An 18,823-nucleotide genomic window follows, 5' to 3' on the forward strand; every position below is an offset into this window, starting at 1 on the left:
AATTAATCATGATCTGCAGAGGTTCTCCTGGGGGATTTGGGTTTTTTTTTGTGCTTTTTCAGTTGTGAGTGTGGATTTTTTTTTCTTGTGGTGGTGGTAGCTTTGACATAAGCACAGTGATGCATTCCAGGCTTCACTGCTCCTTACACGGGTGATGTCCGGGAATCTTCAGCTTCTCTTTCCCGGTGGATGAGACTTGGTATACTGCTTTTCTATGGTTCAAGTTTCAAGTTTTATTATGGGTTTACTATTCCAGACATGATTTTTAGGCTAGGGGGAGAACTACAATACTTGATAGGATGGGGGTGGGGGGAGTGGAAAAATAAGAGAGAATGCTGCAAGTATCTTCCAAGGTGTTTCACGTATGCCTGCTGAAGTTATGTAGAAATTTATTCATATGCATCTTTATAAAGGTATGTTTTAAGGTCGGTTTTGAATTGATTGAGTGATGTCTGAAGACAGAGATTATATAATCTTCAGAGAATCACGACTTTGTTGTAGCTTCTAATATCAGACTGCATACATCAAGCTCTTGCCTAGCTTGAAATAAAAATGGAGAACGTGGAGGAAAAAGCCTCAAAAGGAAGCTCCTACTTGATGTGGCAATAAGCCTTATATGTCATGGAGCTTACAATCTCATCACAGGCAAAAAAAACCTCCTGCCTTAATTTATTCGTTTTAACTCAATTTTTTCACATTTTTATTAATGTATAGTTTTTAATTGCTCAACTTATCTGTACTCGTTGCTCAGCTGCTCAGCATTATCAGTACGCCACAGCCGATTATGGCCAGAGTTTCGAACCTTCTTCAGGGTCTGTTGCAGTTCGCTCTGTCAGATACAAAACAGTAAATGTCAGTCATTAGAAGTCATACTGTAGCTACAGTGTATACTTCAAACAGTGTAACTCATCGTTCTTACTTCACTATGTTGGCATCCAATACTTTGAAGTTCATTCTACAAAATCTCCTGCAATATGGCGCCTCTGTTTATCTACTGATGTCAGGCGCCTACTTCCTAATAGAGCCAATCATGGTGCGGTAATCTCTGAAGCCATTTCAGAGGATCAAAGTTGGGATTTTATACTTTCAAAGATTTCTAAAAAAATTCTTTAATAGAAATAGCTCCATTCTAATTTGGACTTCAGTCCACCCGGTTGTACTGTCCGTAGGCGGAAAATCCATCTCTGCTGTAATTGAGCAAGACGACGTCTATGATCACCTCCTCTCTCATTTAAATGCAAAACAACACACTTCAAAGATTCAAAGCTATGTTGCTGGCTATGCAGTGCATTGTTAGTGGTGCTCTCACCTTCTTAATATGCACATTACTCTTATGCTCTATTAGGTGGGTGGTTAATTTTCTCGTTGTCTGGCCTATATATAATTTCCTGCATGGGCATTGAGTCCCATATACAACAAATCTTGACGTGCATTAGGTTCTGGACCGTAGGCCAATGTTTTCACCAGATTGGGGATCAACAAAAGTTGTGCGTATCATCATTGCACACATCTGGCAGTTCCCACATCTATAATGGCCGGGTCCCTCCATCTCGCCTTCAGAGTTTCCTCTTAGTACTGCAGGTGATAATATTTCTGTAAGGTTATTACCCCAGCTGTAAGCAAATCTTAATCTTATTTCTGCTAATGTTGGGATTGTAATACAGCCCAATGTTTTCCAATTACTGCTGTCAATCGGGAGGTTATGTTTGTGAATTTCATCACACAGGTACAAACATCTTCCTCCTCTCCGTCCCTCGATCTTGGGATCAGTAAATAATCATGGTTATTGAATCTTGCCCGTTTGTATGCCCTATCGATCACTTTCTTGGGGTAGCCTCTATCCTCTGGTCTTTAGGTCCTGTTATTTAACCTTGAAATCACTAACTACAGAGTAGATCCTCCTATACCTTAGGAACTGTGACCAGGGAAGGCTATCTTTCAACTTTCGTGGGCGGCAGCTACTGTACTCCAGGAGAGTATTTCTGTCTGTCTCCTTCCAGAAAATCATAGTAACGAATCCTGTGATCTCTCTCTTCACTAACACATCCAGATAGGTAATCTCCCATTTGTCGTATTTCACTGTAAATCTCAGGGTAGGGTGTTTTGCATTCAGATCTCTAACAAACCTCAATAGGTTTTCGTCTGAGCCTTTCCATAGACAGAAAATATTGTCTATGAATCTGATCCACATTTTTACATGTTCAAAAAATGGTGAAGGGTATACCATCTCCTCCTCAAACTGAGACATGAACAGATTTGCTATAGATGGAGCCATCGTGACTCCTTGCATTTGGCGGAATAGTCTACCACTGTACTGAAAAAGTTTTTCTTCATAGCTATTGTGGTTACAGCAATGATAAAGGGAGTTAGTACCGTTTGATCGTTCCTCTTATCTAATACTTTTTCCAGAATTGTCAGTGCTTCATCTTGTGGGATCACGGTATACAGGCTAACCACATCCAAAGTCACCAACCATTCAATTTCAGTTGGTTCCGTTACCTGAGTCAGATGGTTCAAAAAATCGGAAGTATCCTTAATGTATGATCTGGTCCGCTTAACCCAGAGGCGCAAAAATGTATCAACATAAATGGATAGCGGATCTAGCAGAGAACCTCTACTAGACACTATCGGTCATCCTGGGGGGTGATCCAAAGTCTTGTGGATCGCTGGTAGAATATAAAATACTGGAATAATCGGGTATTTGTTGTTCAGATATGTGAATTCCTTTTGTGTCAAAAATCCCTCTGCATACCCTTTTCCTGTCATAGCAAAAATCTGTGCTTGCAATCTTATTGTAGGGTCTTATATAAGTGCTTCATAATCAAGTGGATTCAGTAACTGTCACCATACCTCAGTCTCATAATCTGTTCTTTCTTGAAGGACTATAGAGCCCCCCTTGTCTGCTCATCTTATGACAACATCGGTGTTCTTCTTCTTCAGTGATTTAATGGCTTGTCTTTCATCTCTTTTACAGTTGGAATACCATCTCCTACTAGAGCGATCGATATCATCAAACTCTTTCAGGACCAACTGCCTGAATATTACCAATGCTGGAACCGGTGAGGGGGGGGGGGGGGGGGGATCCATCTAGATCTTAATCTCACCCTAGATTGGTCTCCACTTTCCTCAGTTGCATCACCCCAAAATAATTTAATCTGTAGAGTTCGTAGAAACTGTTCAGAATCCATCCTACATTGAAAGGAATCGTGGTCCAGGGTTGGTACAAATGCCAGACCTTTGGCTAATACTGTTTGTTCAGTGACTGATAGGGCATAGTTAGATTGATCACAACAGAATCATTCACTGTTGTGATCATGTATGGGGCCGCTCTTCTCTGTTTTGCATTGCGCCCCTATCCTGCCGATGCCTCGTCTCTGTTGTCATCCTTGACCTTGTCCTCCTCCTCTGCCTCTTCCTCTTTGTCCCCAGCCTTGATCTAAAAAAGGGGGTCTATAATCGGATCCCGAGCAATCGCTCTCATTCGACTCGTATCCTTCTTCAAACGCTGGTTTCACATTTCCTGCATCTTTATTAAGCCACGGGTAAATTGACTTCTGTTCATAATCCTTTTCGTCTCGATGGAACTTAATCTTCATCTGATGTACTTCAAATCGTATTTGATCGATTTTACGCTTGAAATCCTCATGTTGTCTCTTAAGTCTTTTCCTGCTTCTGTTGTCGCAAAAGGTTTTCCGTGCTTTCAGTGTCTTTCCTAATTTTTTGTAAAGTTAGTTCTTTTGTTTTATCAACAATTAATACCATCAAATTGAGTATACCCACCCATTTCTCCAGGAATTCCTTATCATCCTGGAACAGCTTGGGCTTTTTAATTATTCGTAGCCCTCTTGGGATCAATTCCTTTTTACACTATTCGATCATCGTTGCACCAAGTACATAAGTAATGCCACACTGGGAAAGACCAAGGGTCCATCGAGCCCAGCATCCTGTCCACGACAGCGGCCAATCCAGACCAAGGGCACCTGGCAAGCTTTCCAAACGTACAAACATTCTATACATGTTATTCCTGGAATTGTGGATTTTTTCCAAGTCCATTTAGTAGTGGTTTATGGACTTGTCCTTTAGGAAACCGTCTAGCCCCTTTTTAAACACTGCTAAGCTAACCGCCTTCACCACATTTTCCGGCAACGAATTCCAGAGTTTAATTATGCATTGGGTGAAGAAATATTTTTTCCTCATTGTTTTAAATTTACTACACCGTAGTTTCATCGCATGGCCCCTAGTCCTAGTATTTTTGGAAAGCGTGAACAGACGCTTCACATCCACCTGTTCCATTCCACTCATTATTTTATATACCTCTATCATGTCTCCCCTCAGCCGTCTCTTCTCCAAGGTGAAAAGCCCTAGCCTCCTTAGTCTTTCTTCATAGGGAAGTCGTCCCATCGCCGCTATCATTTCAGTCGCCCTTCGCTGCATCTTTTCCAATTCTACTATATCTTTCTTGAGATGCGGCGACCAGAATTGAACACAATACTCAAGGTGCGGTCGCACCATGGAGCGATACAATTGCATTATAACATCCTCACACCTATTTTCCATACCTTTCCTAATAATACCCAACATTCTATTCACTTTCCTAGCCGCAGCAGCACACTGAGCAGAAGGTTTCAGTGTATTATCGACAACGACATCCAGATCCCTTTCTTGGTCCGTAACTCCTAACGTGGAACCCTGCATGACGTAGCTATAATTCGGGTTCTTTTTTACCACATGTATCACCTTGCACTTGCTCACATTAAACGTCATCTGCCATTTAGCCGCCCAGTCTCCCAGTCTCGTAAGGTCCTCTTGTAATTTTTCACAATCTTGTCGCGAGTTAACGACTTTGAATAACTTTGTGTTATCAGCAAATTTAATTACCTCGCGAGTTAACGACTTTGAATAACTTTGTGTTATCAGCAAATTTAATTACCTCGCTAGTTACTCCCATCTCTAAATCATTTATAAATATATTAAAAAGCAGCGGCCCTAGCACAGGCCCCCGAGGAACCCCACTAACTACCCTTCTCCATTGTGAATACTGCCCATTTAAGCCCACTCTCTGTTTCCTGTCCTTCAACCAGTTTTTAATCCACAATAGGACATTTCCTCCTATCCCATGACCCTCCAATTTCCTCTGAAGCTTTTCATGAGGTATCTTATCAAACGCCTTTTGAAAATCCAGATACACAATATCAACTGGCTCCCCTTTGTCCACATGTTTGTTTACTCCTTCAAAGAATTGAAGTAAATTGGTCAGACAAGGTTTCCCTACACAAAAGCCGTGCTGACTCGGTCTCAGTAATCCATGTCCTTGGATGTGCTCTGTAATTTTGTTTTAATAATAGCCTCTACCATTTTCCCCGGCACCGACGTCAGACTCACCGGTCTATAATTTCCTGGATTTCCCCTGGAACCTTTTTTGAAAATTGGCGTTACATTGGCCACCCTCCAGTCTTCCGGTACCACGCTCGATTTTAAGGATAAATTGCATATCACTAACAGTAGCTCCACAAGCTCAGTTTTCAGTTCTATCAGTACTCTAGGATGAATACCATCTGGTCCAGGAGATTTGCTACTCTTCAGTTTGCTGAACTGCCCCATTATGTCCTCCAGGTTTATCGTCAAGTCAGTAAGTTTCTCCGACTCATCCGCTTGAAATACCATTTCAGACACTGGTATCCCACCCAAATTTTCCTCGGTGAAGACCGAAGCAAAGAATTCATTCAATCTCTCCGCTACGTCTTTGTCTTCCTTGATTGCCCCTTTTACCCCTCGGTCATCCAGCGGCCCAACCGATTCTTTTGCTGGCTTCCTACTTTTAATATACCGTAAAAAACTTTTACTATGTTTTTTTGCCTCTAATGCTATCTTTTTTTCGTAATCCCTCTTGGCCTTCTTTATCTGCGCCTTGCATTTGCTTTGACACTCCTTATGCTTCTTCTTGTTATTTTCAGATGGTTCCTTCTTCCATTTTCTGAAGGCGTTTCTTTTAGCCTTAATAGCTTCCTCACCTCACTTTTCAACCACGCCGGCTGTCTTTTGGACTTCCGTCTTTCTTTTCTAATTCGCAGAGTATGTTTGGCTGACCCAAGAGGCTGACGGGGTCGAACTATTGCCCATTTGTAATAATGAAGGTCCCCGCAATGAATCTGAAACGTGCTCCAAGGAAAAACTGTGACTGGATTTTCAGGATTGTGACTGTATCATTATTGCACCAATCTTCTTAGAATACTATCCTGCTTATAATCGAAAGAGAAAAACGGGAGATGGGCGTCTTTCTCCCGTGGGCGCCCAAATCAGTATAATCGAAAGCCGATTTTGGGCGTTTCCAACTGCAATCCATCACGGAAACAGGTAAAGTTGACGGGGGCGTGTCGGAGGCGTGGTGAAGACGGAACTGGGGCGTGGTTATCGGCCGAGGAGAGATGGGCGTCTTTAGCTGATAATCGAAAAAAAGGTGTTTTTACCGCGATTTTGGGTCACTTTTTTGGACCCTTTTTTTTCACGAACAGGTCCCAAAAAAGTGCCCCAACTGACCAGATGACCACTGGAGGGAATCGGGGATGACCTCCCCGGACTCCCCCAGTGGTCACTAGCCCCCTCCCACCAAAAAGACCCCACTTTAAAAACTTTTTTTCCAGCCTGTATGCCAGCCTCAAATGCCGTACCCACCTCCATGACAGCAGAATGTGTTCTATCCTCTGACAGCCTTTCCCTGGTTCTGATGTGGCTCTCGGGTGAGTGTGACACCTTTTCTGTTATGCGCACTGCAGAGTCACATCAGCAATGCATTGTGGTGGGTGTAGGGTATTGGGCTCCGTGATTCCACTAGCTTGTGTTAAATGCTCACGATGTTGGTAGTTGGTAGACTCTACTCCCATGGTGCTTTTCCCCCTGCTTACTGGGTCAGAGTGTGCCCTGTTTTGTTTCCGGTAGTCCATGAGGTAGTGGCCATTTTTGTAAGCCAGTTTTAGATCCCTTTCACGTGTTAGCCACGTTACAGAACTTAGTTCTTACCTTGAATGTGGCTGAAAGAGGGCATTGTACACCATTCTGCCAGCTCGGCCCTACTGCTCATCTCAATACCAGCGAGACTCGTTGCCAGTGGGGCACAACCTCTGATCTGCAGTTAACTGTGAGTAAGCGTGCTTATTCCAATAAAGGACGTTTTCGGAGAGATTAGTCTTCAGGTGTCATCTGGTGTGCCAATGTTATATAGCAGCAACAAGTCCTAGAGGCCTGCGTGTATGCAGGTCCTTGGAGCTCTTTTAGTGGGTACCGCAGTGCACTTCAGGCATGTGGACCCAGGCCCATCCCCCCCTACCTGTAACACGTGCTGGTAAATGGGAGGTCTCCAAAACCCACTGTACCCACATGTAGGTGCCCCCTTCACCCCTAAGAGCTATGGTAGTGTTGTACATTTGTGGGTAGGTGGTTTTGGGGGAGGGGGGTTGGGTGCTCAGCACTCGTGGTAAGGGAGCTATGCATGTGGGAGCTGTTTCTGAAGTCCACCGCACTGACCTCTAGGGTGTCCAGTTGGTGTCCTGGCATATCAGGGGGGCGAGTGTACTACGAATCGTGGCCCCTCCCATGACCAAATGGCTCGGATTAGGACATTTTTGAGCTGGGCGTTTTTAGTTTTCATTATCGCTAAAAAAAACAAACGTCCATTTTTTCAAAAATACGGTCTGTCCCGCCTCTTTACGTACCCATTTTCGGACATAGATGCCCATGGAGATAGGCGTTTGCGTTCAATTATGCCCCTCTATATCACATATAATCTGAGCTAGAGAGGATACTTTTTGCAACATACAACTATATAATCCCCCTCAGAGAATCACGAATTTGTTATAGCTTCTAATATCAGACTTCATACATCAAGCTCTTGTCTAGCTTAAAGTAAAAATGGAGAATGTAGAGGAAAAAGCCTCAAAAAGGATGTGGGAACTGCCAGATGTGTGCAATGATGATATGCACAACGACTTTCGTTGATCCCCAATCGGGTGAAAACATTGACCTACGGTCCAGAATCTGATGCATGTTGAGATTTGTTGTATATGGGATTCAGTGCCCATGCAGGAAATTATATATAGGACAGATGTTGAGAAAATTAACCACCCGCCTAATAGAACATAAGAGTAATGTGCGTATTAAGAAAGTGGGGGCACCACTAGCAATGCACTGCGATAGCCAGCAACATAGCTTTGAATCTTTGAAGTGTGTTGTTTTGCAGCAACTACATTTAAATGAGAGAGGAGGTAATCATAGACGTCGTCTTGCTCAATTAGAGCAGGGATGGATTTTCTGCCTATGGACAGTACAACCGGGTGGTTTGAACTCCAAATTAGAATGGAGCTATTTCTATTACAGAATTTTTTAGAAATCTTTGAAGCATGGAATGTCTTCCCAGTAGAGATTGTGAAGTCGAGGATGGTGTCAGAATTTAAGAAAGCATGGGATATGTATGTGGAATCGCTTAAGAAAAGAGTTAGGGGTTACAGAGGATGGGCAGACTGGATGAGTCATTTGGCCTTTATCTGCCGTCATATTTCTATGTTTCTAAATCATTGTGTCATTTGGAGGGGCTGGTTATAGGGACTCCCTGTATTCATGTAGAAATGTTTTCACCTAGTAAAAGGCCACCAAAACAGACATGTTATGAGTATCAGGTGCTAAACAATCAAACTTACTATTTGTAAGTACAATAAAAAAAATCATTTAGTTAGGTTGACACAAGGGAGCTTTTAACATCTTTTTTTTCCCTATGTCTACATCAACAGAAGATGGCATGTGGGAACTTGCTCTTTTTATTTTGTAACATAGTAGATGACGGCAGAAAAAGACCTGCACGGTCCATCCAGTCTGCAGTGAGGTATTAAATAATGAGGGAAGGGCTTCCTTCATGCAGAAATTCTGCCCCGAGTCAGTCTAAATGTGGCGACATTGTCCAGTTTGAGGCTTGTGCAGTTGGGAGACAGAGCTCGTAGGGACGGGGACAAACTTTGTCCCCATATCATTCTCTACTATCTATTTTGTGTGTGTGTTTTTTACATAGGCATCTTTGTTTTTTCCTACATAATTCTCTAGGACTTTGGAGACTTTTAATTCTGGAAGAATGCTGTGCAGCTGTACAGTACAGAATTTACATAGAATTGCAGCAGAATTCCCACCAGTGCAGACACTGTCGGCAACCACAAAGGCTGGATAGCTTAGGCGGCTTGGCTGTCCTCATTCTTCCCTAAAGTGATCAGGAGAAAGTGGTGCACTGTTGCTCATCAGGCTGCATCTCCCTCATCCCTCTACAGACTGTTCCTTTAAAGCGCACAACTTAATAGAATTGCAAAAGACAGTAATGCAATGTGCAGCCTGCAGAATGTCCATTTGCCATATGATTGGGGGAGAAATGGGGGCTGGAGGGGGGTGGCATGCTGCAGGGTAGAGGGTTGTTAAGCTAAGGTTGGGGATGGTGCCAACAGGGGAGGTGGATGAAGAAAGCTGGAGGGACTGTGTAGAAGCTGGAAGAGGACTAGAAGAAGCTGGAGGGAGGTTGTAGCATGGGTTGAAAGGGAGTGAAAAAGGTGTGGTATATGTCTGGAAAGGGGGTGAGAATAAGGTGAAGTGGGGATGTGTGCTGGAGGGAAGACCTTGGGGTTAGACAGAACTTGGGGGTCTTGGTGGGAATTAGGGAGAGAGAATGAGATGGGGGCAGTGAATGCTGTGGGGAGAGAGAACTGTGGAAAGCAGAGAGCTGTTATAGAGTAGAAAATAGGTGTACATAGAGATGGTAGGGCAGGGGGAGAAAACTGGGAGGTATTTACCCTTGAAAAAAACCTACTAGGGAAGGGGAGATGGTTCAAGCTAAGAGAACTGGAGATGGTATAATCTGAGGAGGGAAAAAGCTAGGGGGAAAGTCAGAGTCAGCCCTTATGATGGGGGAATTCTTCACAAAAATTTTACAAATGAAGTATGCAGAATTTTCAGATATTGTGTGCAGAATTTCCTCAAGTGTAAGAAGATCAGACTTATATGCTGTCTGAAAGTGGTGGCCATACAGTTCTGAACATGACAGCTCTAGTGTTTGAAGAACAAATTTGTACAAACACAGTATAAGTGAGGAAAGTTGCAAGTGGTCACCAAATGATGAGCTCTTTCAAGAGAATGGAAGTCAGGATGGCATGAAAATGTTAAGTCACAAGACAAGATTTGTGTTGTTTTTGGCCTTGTGTTTATATTGCTCATGGTCTTCCCATGTTCTTATCTTTGTGTTTTCTCATTTGTGTATGCTATCTTATTCACTGGGTTTCTTTGAATTTCCAAAGTGCATTTGGAAATGTAGTTGGCCTCGAGCCCCACAATGTAAGAAGAGAGAAGCTAAGGACAGTGGATTTGAGGGAACACTTTGGACCAGTGATTCTCAACCCAATTATTGGGATACACCCAGTTAATCAGGTTTTCAGTATATCCACAATGAGTATGCATGAGATAAATTTGCATACAATGGAGGTAATGCTAACAAATTTATCTCATGCATATTCTTTGTAGATATCCTGAAAACCTGATTGGCAGGGTGTGTCTGAAGGACTGGGTTGAGAATTCATGTTCTACAGGAGGGAGGAGTAATTATTCTGGGCTCATGAAAACTAGGGCAGCAGGAATATCATCTTTCTGATTTAAGATGATATAGACTGGGCTCTGTAATCATTTTCAGCCTTTTTGTTTCAGGAGGTGACGGTCCTGTGCGGTGAGAGTCACTGGATCTCCTAGCTATGCCGGGAATTGTAGTCTTCCGCCGGCGCTGGTCTGTAGGCAGCGATGATCTTGTTCTACCGGGCATCTTCCTCTTTGTCCTTCATACCACCTGGTAAGTGAAACATACTGAATGGGCAGTAGATATGCATTTCTTCTTTTAACCTTTAATGATGTTGTTTGTAGTTAATTGGTGGAGTCTAAGAGCTTAGAACCTGCTTTTTTAAACTGTCTTTATTATAGTTCTAGCAATAATTCATGAGCAATTTTAGCACATCTTGGTAATTTATGCAAGAACATCCAATGAGCATAAATTCTCATAAAAATGCAAGCTTATGTCAACATTTAAAGTGAAATATTCTGACCACTATATAACACCTTTTCCTTGTCATCAAGCAGATGCAGCCATTACAAATGGGTTGTGTCCATCAACCAGCAGAGGGAGATAGAGAGCACACTTTTTCAGTGCCTCATACCAGCTTGCTCCACTGCCTCTCTTCAGTATTCTCTATCTCCCCTAGCAGAGTGGCTGCAGCTTCTCCGAGCTCCATCTAAAATCTGCCTGGAGGTTGCTCCTGTGCTTTTGCCAGTTGTTAGCAGGGGTGTTGGAGGCTATAGCAGCTTCACTTTAAAGGCACATAGGTTCGCCCTTTCCCTGCCTTACCCATACCTCCGTGGATGTGGACACATTGCTTAGCTTTCCATGTCCTTCCCCACCAACAGTGGATGCAGGCACATAGGTTCGCCCTTTCCCTGCCTTTCCCACTCATCTGAGCCTCCGGAGTTCTGTTTACCTCTGCTTTCCTCACAGCGTTAAAAAAAAAAAAAAAGGAACAGAGGTTTTTCCTTGCCTTTTTCTGTGGGACCAGAGCTATGATACTCGGTCCAGTGAGGTAAGAGTGTTTTCTGACTCCTCCGGGGTGGGCCCGCGTTCGGGGCGATTTGGCGCGAACCACCATTTTGAATTTTACCGCCGTTTTCGGCGATGGCTGCGGAGACAGTAAAGCGCTGTTCCAAGTGTGGCAAGCGCAGATCAGCATCGGGGCTCTGTAAATCGTGCTGTACAGACGTTAGAGCCGGCCCGAGCATGGCGAGCGACGATTCTTTGCGCTCTGAGCTGGCAGCGGACGTCATTTTGAATTTACCACATGGCGCGACCTCCGCTGAGACGGAGAGCCCTGAGCCCGGGGGGGGAAGCTGATATGAGAGCTACTAGCCCTGGCAGAGATCCGGGTGCGAGTTTTTCTCCCCTGATTTTGTCTTATTAATGCATAAAGCATACATGCTTAAAAGAGCTCTCCCACAAAGCCCTGCAGGAGCCTCTTCTAATGCCCCCCCGGTGGATTCTAGCCTGGGTATGCCCTCTGAGGCGTTATTCCCTGTTAATTGGCAGAATATGAAGCGCAGAAGGGCTCTCTCCCCTTCAGAGAGTGCTGCACCTCCATTTCCCCCCCTCCCCCCGTGGTCGGGCTGCGAGGATTCGGAGGACTCTGGCAGGCCTTCATGGTCTGAGGAGCCAGAGTCTGGTGCAGAAGTGACTCAGGATCTGGACGATCCCTCCGCGGCAAGGATTTTCTACCGTGATGAGCTGCCAGCACTTATTTCTGATGCCCTGCAGGCTCTCTCTATTGAGGACCCTGCCAGTGGCACAGCCTCCTCTGTGAATCCTAGGATGGCTAGTACCAAAAAGCCTGCTCGAGCCTTTCCTTTGCATGACTCCATCCAAGAGCTTATTTCGGCTCAATGGGCTGACCCCGAGGGACCTTTGAAAGTTTCCAGGGCTATGGGGCAATTATACCCTCTGAGTGAGGAGCATATGGCTCGCTTTGCTATGCCTAAAGTGGATGCCCTAGTCACAGCTGTGACAAAGAGAACTACCTTCCCTGTTGAAGGAGGTGTTGCCCTGAAGGATATTCAAGGCCGTAGACTGGAATCAGCACTTAAACGGTCATTTGAAATTGCAGGTCTCACTATTCGGGCGTCTGCATGCAGTTGTTATGCTGCTAGAACCTGCCTGGCTTGGTTGCAACAGGCAGTGGAACAGCCCGGTGATGGAGCGGAGCCCTTTTCAGATGTGGCTCCGCGGATGGAGTCGGCCTTGTCCTTTCTTCCTGACGCCCTTTATGATATTGTCAGAGCTTCGGCTAAACACATGGCATTTGGCTACGGCATTGGGCGGCGGACATGGCCTCTAAGCAAAGGTTGGTGAAGTTGCCCTTTCAAGCCCTTCTCCTGTTTGGTGAGGAGTTGGAGAAAATTGTGAAGGGCCTGGGTGAGGCTAAACCCCAGCGCTTGCCCGAAGGGTGCGGCGGTCCACTCCTCTTACAGACCTCGCTTCTGTGAAGCTCGAAGGTACCACCCGGGGCGTTCTGCTGGGTTCACTTCTCGTGCCCGTTTTCAGCAGAGGAACTCCTTTCGCTCGGACAAATGTTCCACAACCACTGGCTCAAGGCCTGGAGTTCAGGGGCGACCCTCTCAATGATGGTGCGCCGGCCCTCTCCTCGAGTCCTGTCATCGGAGGACGTCTTTCCCTCTTTGCCGAGGAGTGGGCCAACATTTCCTCAGATCAGTGGGTCTTGGACCTGATCAGAGACGGTTTCAGAATAGAATTTGACGCCCCTGTAAGGGTCATGTTTGTGGAGTCCCGATGCGGTTCTGCCGCCAAACGGGCGGCGGTAGAGGAGACTTTGCAAGGTCTGATTCAGATAGGGGCTGTGTCCCCGGTACCTCCCGCCGAACACGGCTGCGGCCACTACTCCATCTACTTTGTGGTGCCGCGAAAAGGAGGGTCTTTTCGCACTATTCTGGACTTACAAGAATTAAACGTCCCTGAGAGTGCGGCATTTTCACATGGAAACCCTGCGCTCCGTCATTGCGGCGGTACAGCCAGGAGAGTTTCTCACATCTCTGGACCTGAAAGAAGCTTACTTGCATATACCAATTTGGCCCCCGCACCAGACGTTTCTGAGGTTTGCGGTGATGGGAAAGCATTTCCAGTTCCGGGCCTTGCCTTTTGGCCTCGCCACAGCTCCCCGCACCTTTTCGAAGGTTATGGTGGTAGTAGCTGCCTTTCTAAGGCGAGAGGGTATTCGGGTTCACCCGTACCTGGACGACTGGCTCATTCGAGCAAACTCTGCTGCAGAGAGTCAGCATGTAACAGCCAGAGTGGTCTCAGTACTTCAATCTCTGGGCTGGGTCGTCAATTTGGCCAAAAGTCACCTGACCCCCTCGCAGTCTCTAGAATATTTGGGGGCCAGGTTCGACACAACCTCGGGGTATCTGTACCTACCCGAGCAAAGGCGGTGCAAGCTTCAGAATCAGGTCCGTCTGCTCCTGAGGATGCCCCGCCCGCGAGCTTGGGACATTGTCCAGCTGCTTGGATCGATGATGGCCACCATGGAACTGGTGCCCTGGGCGAGAGCGCACCTGAGACCTCTACAGTATGCTCTACTCCAAAGATGGTCTCCAGTATCTCAGGATTATCAATGCAGACTCTCTTGGCTTCCTGCGGCCCGACTCAGTATGGAGTGGTGGCTCTCAGACAGCATGCTGCGGCGAGGAATGCTGCTGGTGCTCCCCGATTGGTGCCTAGTGGTGACAGATGCCAGCCTGAAAGGCTGGGGCACACATTGCAAGGGGAAGCATGCCCAGGGTCTATGGACACCCGAGGAGTCGGAGTGGTCCATCAACCGCCTAGGGTTGAAAGCGGTGTTTCAGGCGTTTCTGGCTTTTCAAGTGACCCTGGAAGGATTGGCTGTCAGAGTGATGTCGGACAACACGACAGCAGTGGCATACATAAATCGACAAGGCGGCACTCAGTGTAGAGCTCTAGCCGCGCAGGCTGAACAAATTTGCCACTGGGCCGAGCTGCATCTACAGTTTCTTTCGGCAGCTCACATTGCAGGTCAGAGCAACGTGCAAGCCGATTATCTAAGCAGGCATCAGATCAATCCAGCGGAGTGGGAACTTGCAGATGAAGTATTCCTGCAGATATGTGCCAAGTGGGGCAAGCCCGTGATGGATCTAATGGCGACAAGCATCAATGCCAAAGACCCATGCTTTTTCAGCAGACGGAGAGATCCTTGCTCGGCGGGGTTGGATGCCTTAGCTCAACCCTGGCCTCCGGGCCTACTGTATGTGCTCCCTCCGTTGCCCTTGTAAGGGCGAGTGCTCCTGCGGATTTGGCTGCATCCAGGAGAAGTGGTTCTCGTCGCCCCGGATTGGCCCAGGAGGCCTTGGTATGCGGACCTCCGACAGATGCTTGTAGAGGATCCCCTTCAGTTACCTCTGGTTCCCAACCTGTTGTCACAGGGTCCGGTGACCATGGAGGACGCCGGCCGATTTGGTCTTATGGCCTGGCGATTGAGAGGGCACAATTGAGAGACAAAGGCTATTCCAATAAAGTAATTACCACTCTCCTGCAAGCCCGCAAGCGTTCCACTTCCGTGGCTTATGCCAGGATTTGGCGCCAGTTTGAAGTCTGGTGTGCTTCTAAAGAGATCACACCCCTGCGGGCTCCTGTCTCGCCGATTCTGGACTTTTTGCAGGATGGTGTACAAAAAGCCTTGGCCTATAATTCCCTGCGGGTGCAAGTGGCAGCGTTGGCCTCCCTGCGTGGCAAGGTTGAAGGCGAGTCTTTAGCTGCTCATCCAGATGTGGCACGGTTTCTTAGAGGGGTGCTTCGGCTCCGTCCTCCCGTGCGTGCACCTTGTCCAGCTTGGAACCTGGGGCTAGTGCTGAAAGCCCTTCAGGGTGCTCCCTTTGAACCGCTTTGGCGTGCTTCAGAGACAGATTTGACACTGAAGGCCATCTTTTTAGTGGCCATTACTTCGGCGAGACGGGTGTCAGAGCTCCAGGCGCTGTCCTGTAGAGACCCTTTTCTGCAATTTTCAGAGTCCGGGGTCACGGTTCGGACCGTGCCTTCCTTCTTGCCTAAGGTGGTTTCAGCGTTTCACCTAAACCAACCTATTTTCTTGCCCTCCTTTGTCAAGGAGGAGTTTCCAGAATCTTTTGGGCAATTGCACCTGTTGGACGTGCGCAGGACTCTGCTGCAGTATCTGCGAGTTACTAACTTTTTCAGGACCTCTGATCATCTGTTTGTTTTGCTATCAGGTCCTCGCAGAGGTTCTCCTGCGTCTAAAGCCACTATTGCCCGCTGGCTCAAAGAATCTATCTTTTCAGCTTATTTGCTTGCCGGCCGGCCTCCGCCTGATGCCTTTAAGGCGCATTCCACTAGAGGAATTTCCTCTTCTTGGGCTGAAACTGGAGCACTCTCTCTTCAAGAGATTTGTAGTGCAGCAACATGGGCTTCTAAGCTCTTTTTTGCCCGACATTACAGGCTGGATGTGGCTGCCAGGAGGGACGCACATTTTGGAGCGCAAGTGCTGGCGCGTGGTGTGGCTTGTTCCCACCCTATCTAGGGATTGCTTTGATACATCCCATCTGTAATGGCTGCATCTGCTTGATGACAAGGAAGGGAAAATTAGGTTCTTACCGTGATAATTTTCTTTCCTTTAGTCATAGCAGATGCAGCCATGATCCCTTCCTGTCTGATTGCTATCTGCTGTAAATCTATTTCAGGTTCTGTTCATATTTCCTGGAGATTCCGTCCTTGGGAGAAAGTCGGAAAACAGTCTTCAGGATTCTTGTTCAGTTAAAGGAGGATGACTTAATTCCCTCCAGTTTCATGTTTTGGAGGATGAGTTTATTCCCTCCAGTTATGTCTCAGTGGAGGATGAGTTTATGCCCTCCGGGAGGATGTTTCATTCCCTCCATTCTGAGTTAATGCCCTTTGTTGTAGGACCATCGTTCGCTGTGAGGAAAGCTCATGTTATTCCCATTGTGGTTTGCCATACTGCTTTGGAAGCTTCAAATACTGAAGAGAGGCAGTGGAGCAAGCTGGTATGAGGCACTGAAAAAGTGTGCTCTCTATCTCCCTCTGCTGGTTGATGGACACAACCCATCTGTAATGGCTGCATCTGCTATGACTAAAGGAAAGAAAATTATCACGGTAAGAACCTAATTTTCCCATATAAGGGAGGTCTCCAAGTGTGCTCAAATGAAGCTACGTCATTTTTACCAGATGATTGTCCCATCTTTAGAATTCACCATACCTTTGCTTAATAACCTGATTCTGATAGTAAGCATGGGCAATAACATTTCAAAATGATTGGGGGTGCCAAACACAATACAAATTATCACTCCTTGGACACATGAAGGCGTTTGTTCAATGTTTGGAGTGCTCAGCACCCACTGGCACCCATACAGCTGGCTCCTATGATAGTAACTTGATATTTTATGTGCTTGTAAGGGGTCTCTTTCAGGTATAGAGGCATGTTTTCAAACCACTCAGACTTACAAGGTTACATAGTAACCTGTGGAACTTTGTAAGTCTAAATGCTTTGAAAATCAGCCCCTTCATGTCTTAATAGCCAAATATGAACGAGGAAGTGAAGCAGAGTTGCGAGTCTTGTGTCCTTCTCTTGGATCATATTAATAATTGATGTTGGGGGGAGGGTCCACTTTCAGAGTCAGATAGTGCAGAGCTGTCAGCTGTGGCATCAAGGTGGACAGTAAACAGGTTAGAGACCAGAGCCATCTGGCTAGCCCTGTTAGCTTTCCTGCCCTGGATTCAGGGCTCAGTGGCACCAGGTCTTACGTGAAAACACAACAGCAGTGTCATACCAAAAGGAATATTAGGGTCCTGTCAGTGTCACACATCGCTGGCATAGACAGTGTCCAAGCAGACTTTCTCAGCCAGAATGAGTTACATCTGAGGGAAGGAGAGCTCAGTGATGAAGGTTTTTGAAAGATCACAGCCAGGTGAGAGGCTCTCCTTCATGGACCTGATTGTATCAACCAGAAACATCAAGGTGAATAGGTTTCTCAGCAGAAGAAGAGAGCCTGGGCCCAGTGGAATAGATGTATTGGTACAGCTGTGGTCCCAGGGCAGTATCCTGTATGTGTTTCCTCTACATGGTGATTATGCTAAAGGACTGCAAGAGATCTATGTCCTTTCGCATATGTGGGAGTCTGGCGACTTTGAGGCTTGGTGTAGAGTAGTTTCGTTCTTGCCCTGGAGGAGTACAGTCATATCCCATGAGAAGGGTCATTCCCTCAAGGGATTTGAATTTGATTTTTGCAGACGACTGCAGCATCATTTGCACCTATGTTCCATGCTCCAATTAAGGATTTGACTTCAAGGCAGTGTTCCTAGCATCGATTTGTTTGGCGCAATGAGTTGCTCTCTTGAAAGGACACATTTTTGGTCTTTACTAATGAGAAAGTGACAAACTGGTGTCATCCTTCTTGCCTGTGGTGGTGTTTTCTTTTCATGCAAACCAGGAGTGGTTCTCCCCTCATTCCACAGGTTTGCTGAAAGAGGAAAGGAGGTGGAACTGTATTCCTTATACTTGTGCAGAACTCGACTGCGTTATCTGAAAGCAACCAATCTCTTCAGGAAATAAGATAGGTTTTTTGTGTTTATAGGGCCTCACAGGGATGAGGTGGCATCCAGATCATCCATTTGTAGATAGATTAGGGAGGTCATCATTGTAGCCTATTTTGGGAGAGGCTTGAAGGTGCGTGATTTTCAGGCTTCATGTATAGAATCCGGGGGAATGTGCCTTAAGTGCAAAGGCTCTGCGGTAATTGTTGGGGGCGTGTCCAGCATTACCTCTGTAATTTCTGCACAGACATGTCCTCTAACATGCCTTACGTTCAGGCAGTATGGGTACTGATGCCCATAAAGATATCGAGGGTAAAAGATATATCAAGATAAAAATAGGCCAGTTCAGCCTGGCAGTTCTGGAGAAATAAGCTCCCCCTGCAAAATGGACCAGTGGATTTCTATGTGAGAAGTAGTTCCAGCCTTTACAACTTGGAAACTTGCTACAGTGAAATACAGCAGCTGAAAAAACTGCTCCTTTCAAACAGCCTCTCCCTTCTCTGCTGTCCTGGTCATAAGCACACACAGAGTTAGCACTTTTTAAACAAATTCTCAATACTATACGAATCACAATCAGGATTTCGCTCCAACCACAGCACCGAAACAGTAATAATCACTCTCCTAACCAAA

At 46.0% G+C, this 18,823-nt stretch overlaps 1 protein-coding gene across 1 annotated transcript in view; it reads left to right on the forward strand.

Annotated features, from left to right (window-relative positions):
* The window catches only part of DAGLA (diacylglycerol lipase alpha), a 311,785-nt gene that overhangs the window by 36,221 nt on the left and 256,741 nt on the right, over positions 1 to 18,823 (forward strand). Inside the window, 1 exon segment of the mRNA XM_030201172.1 lies at positions 10,723 to 10,861. Coding sequence (XP_030057032.1) covers positions 10,767 to 10,861 — 95 coding nt within the window. The 5' untranslated portion in view covers positions 10,723 to 10,766.

Source organism: Microcaecilia unicolor, chromosome 4 (genome assembly GCF_901765095.1).
Source record: "Microcaecilia unicolor chromosome 4, aMicUni1.1, whole genome shotgun sequence".
Classification (NCBI taxonomy): Eukaryota; Metazoa; Chordata; class Amphibia; order Gymnophiona; family Siphonopidae; genus Microcaecilia; species Microcaecilia unicolor.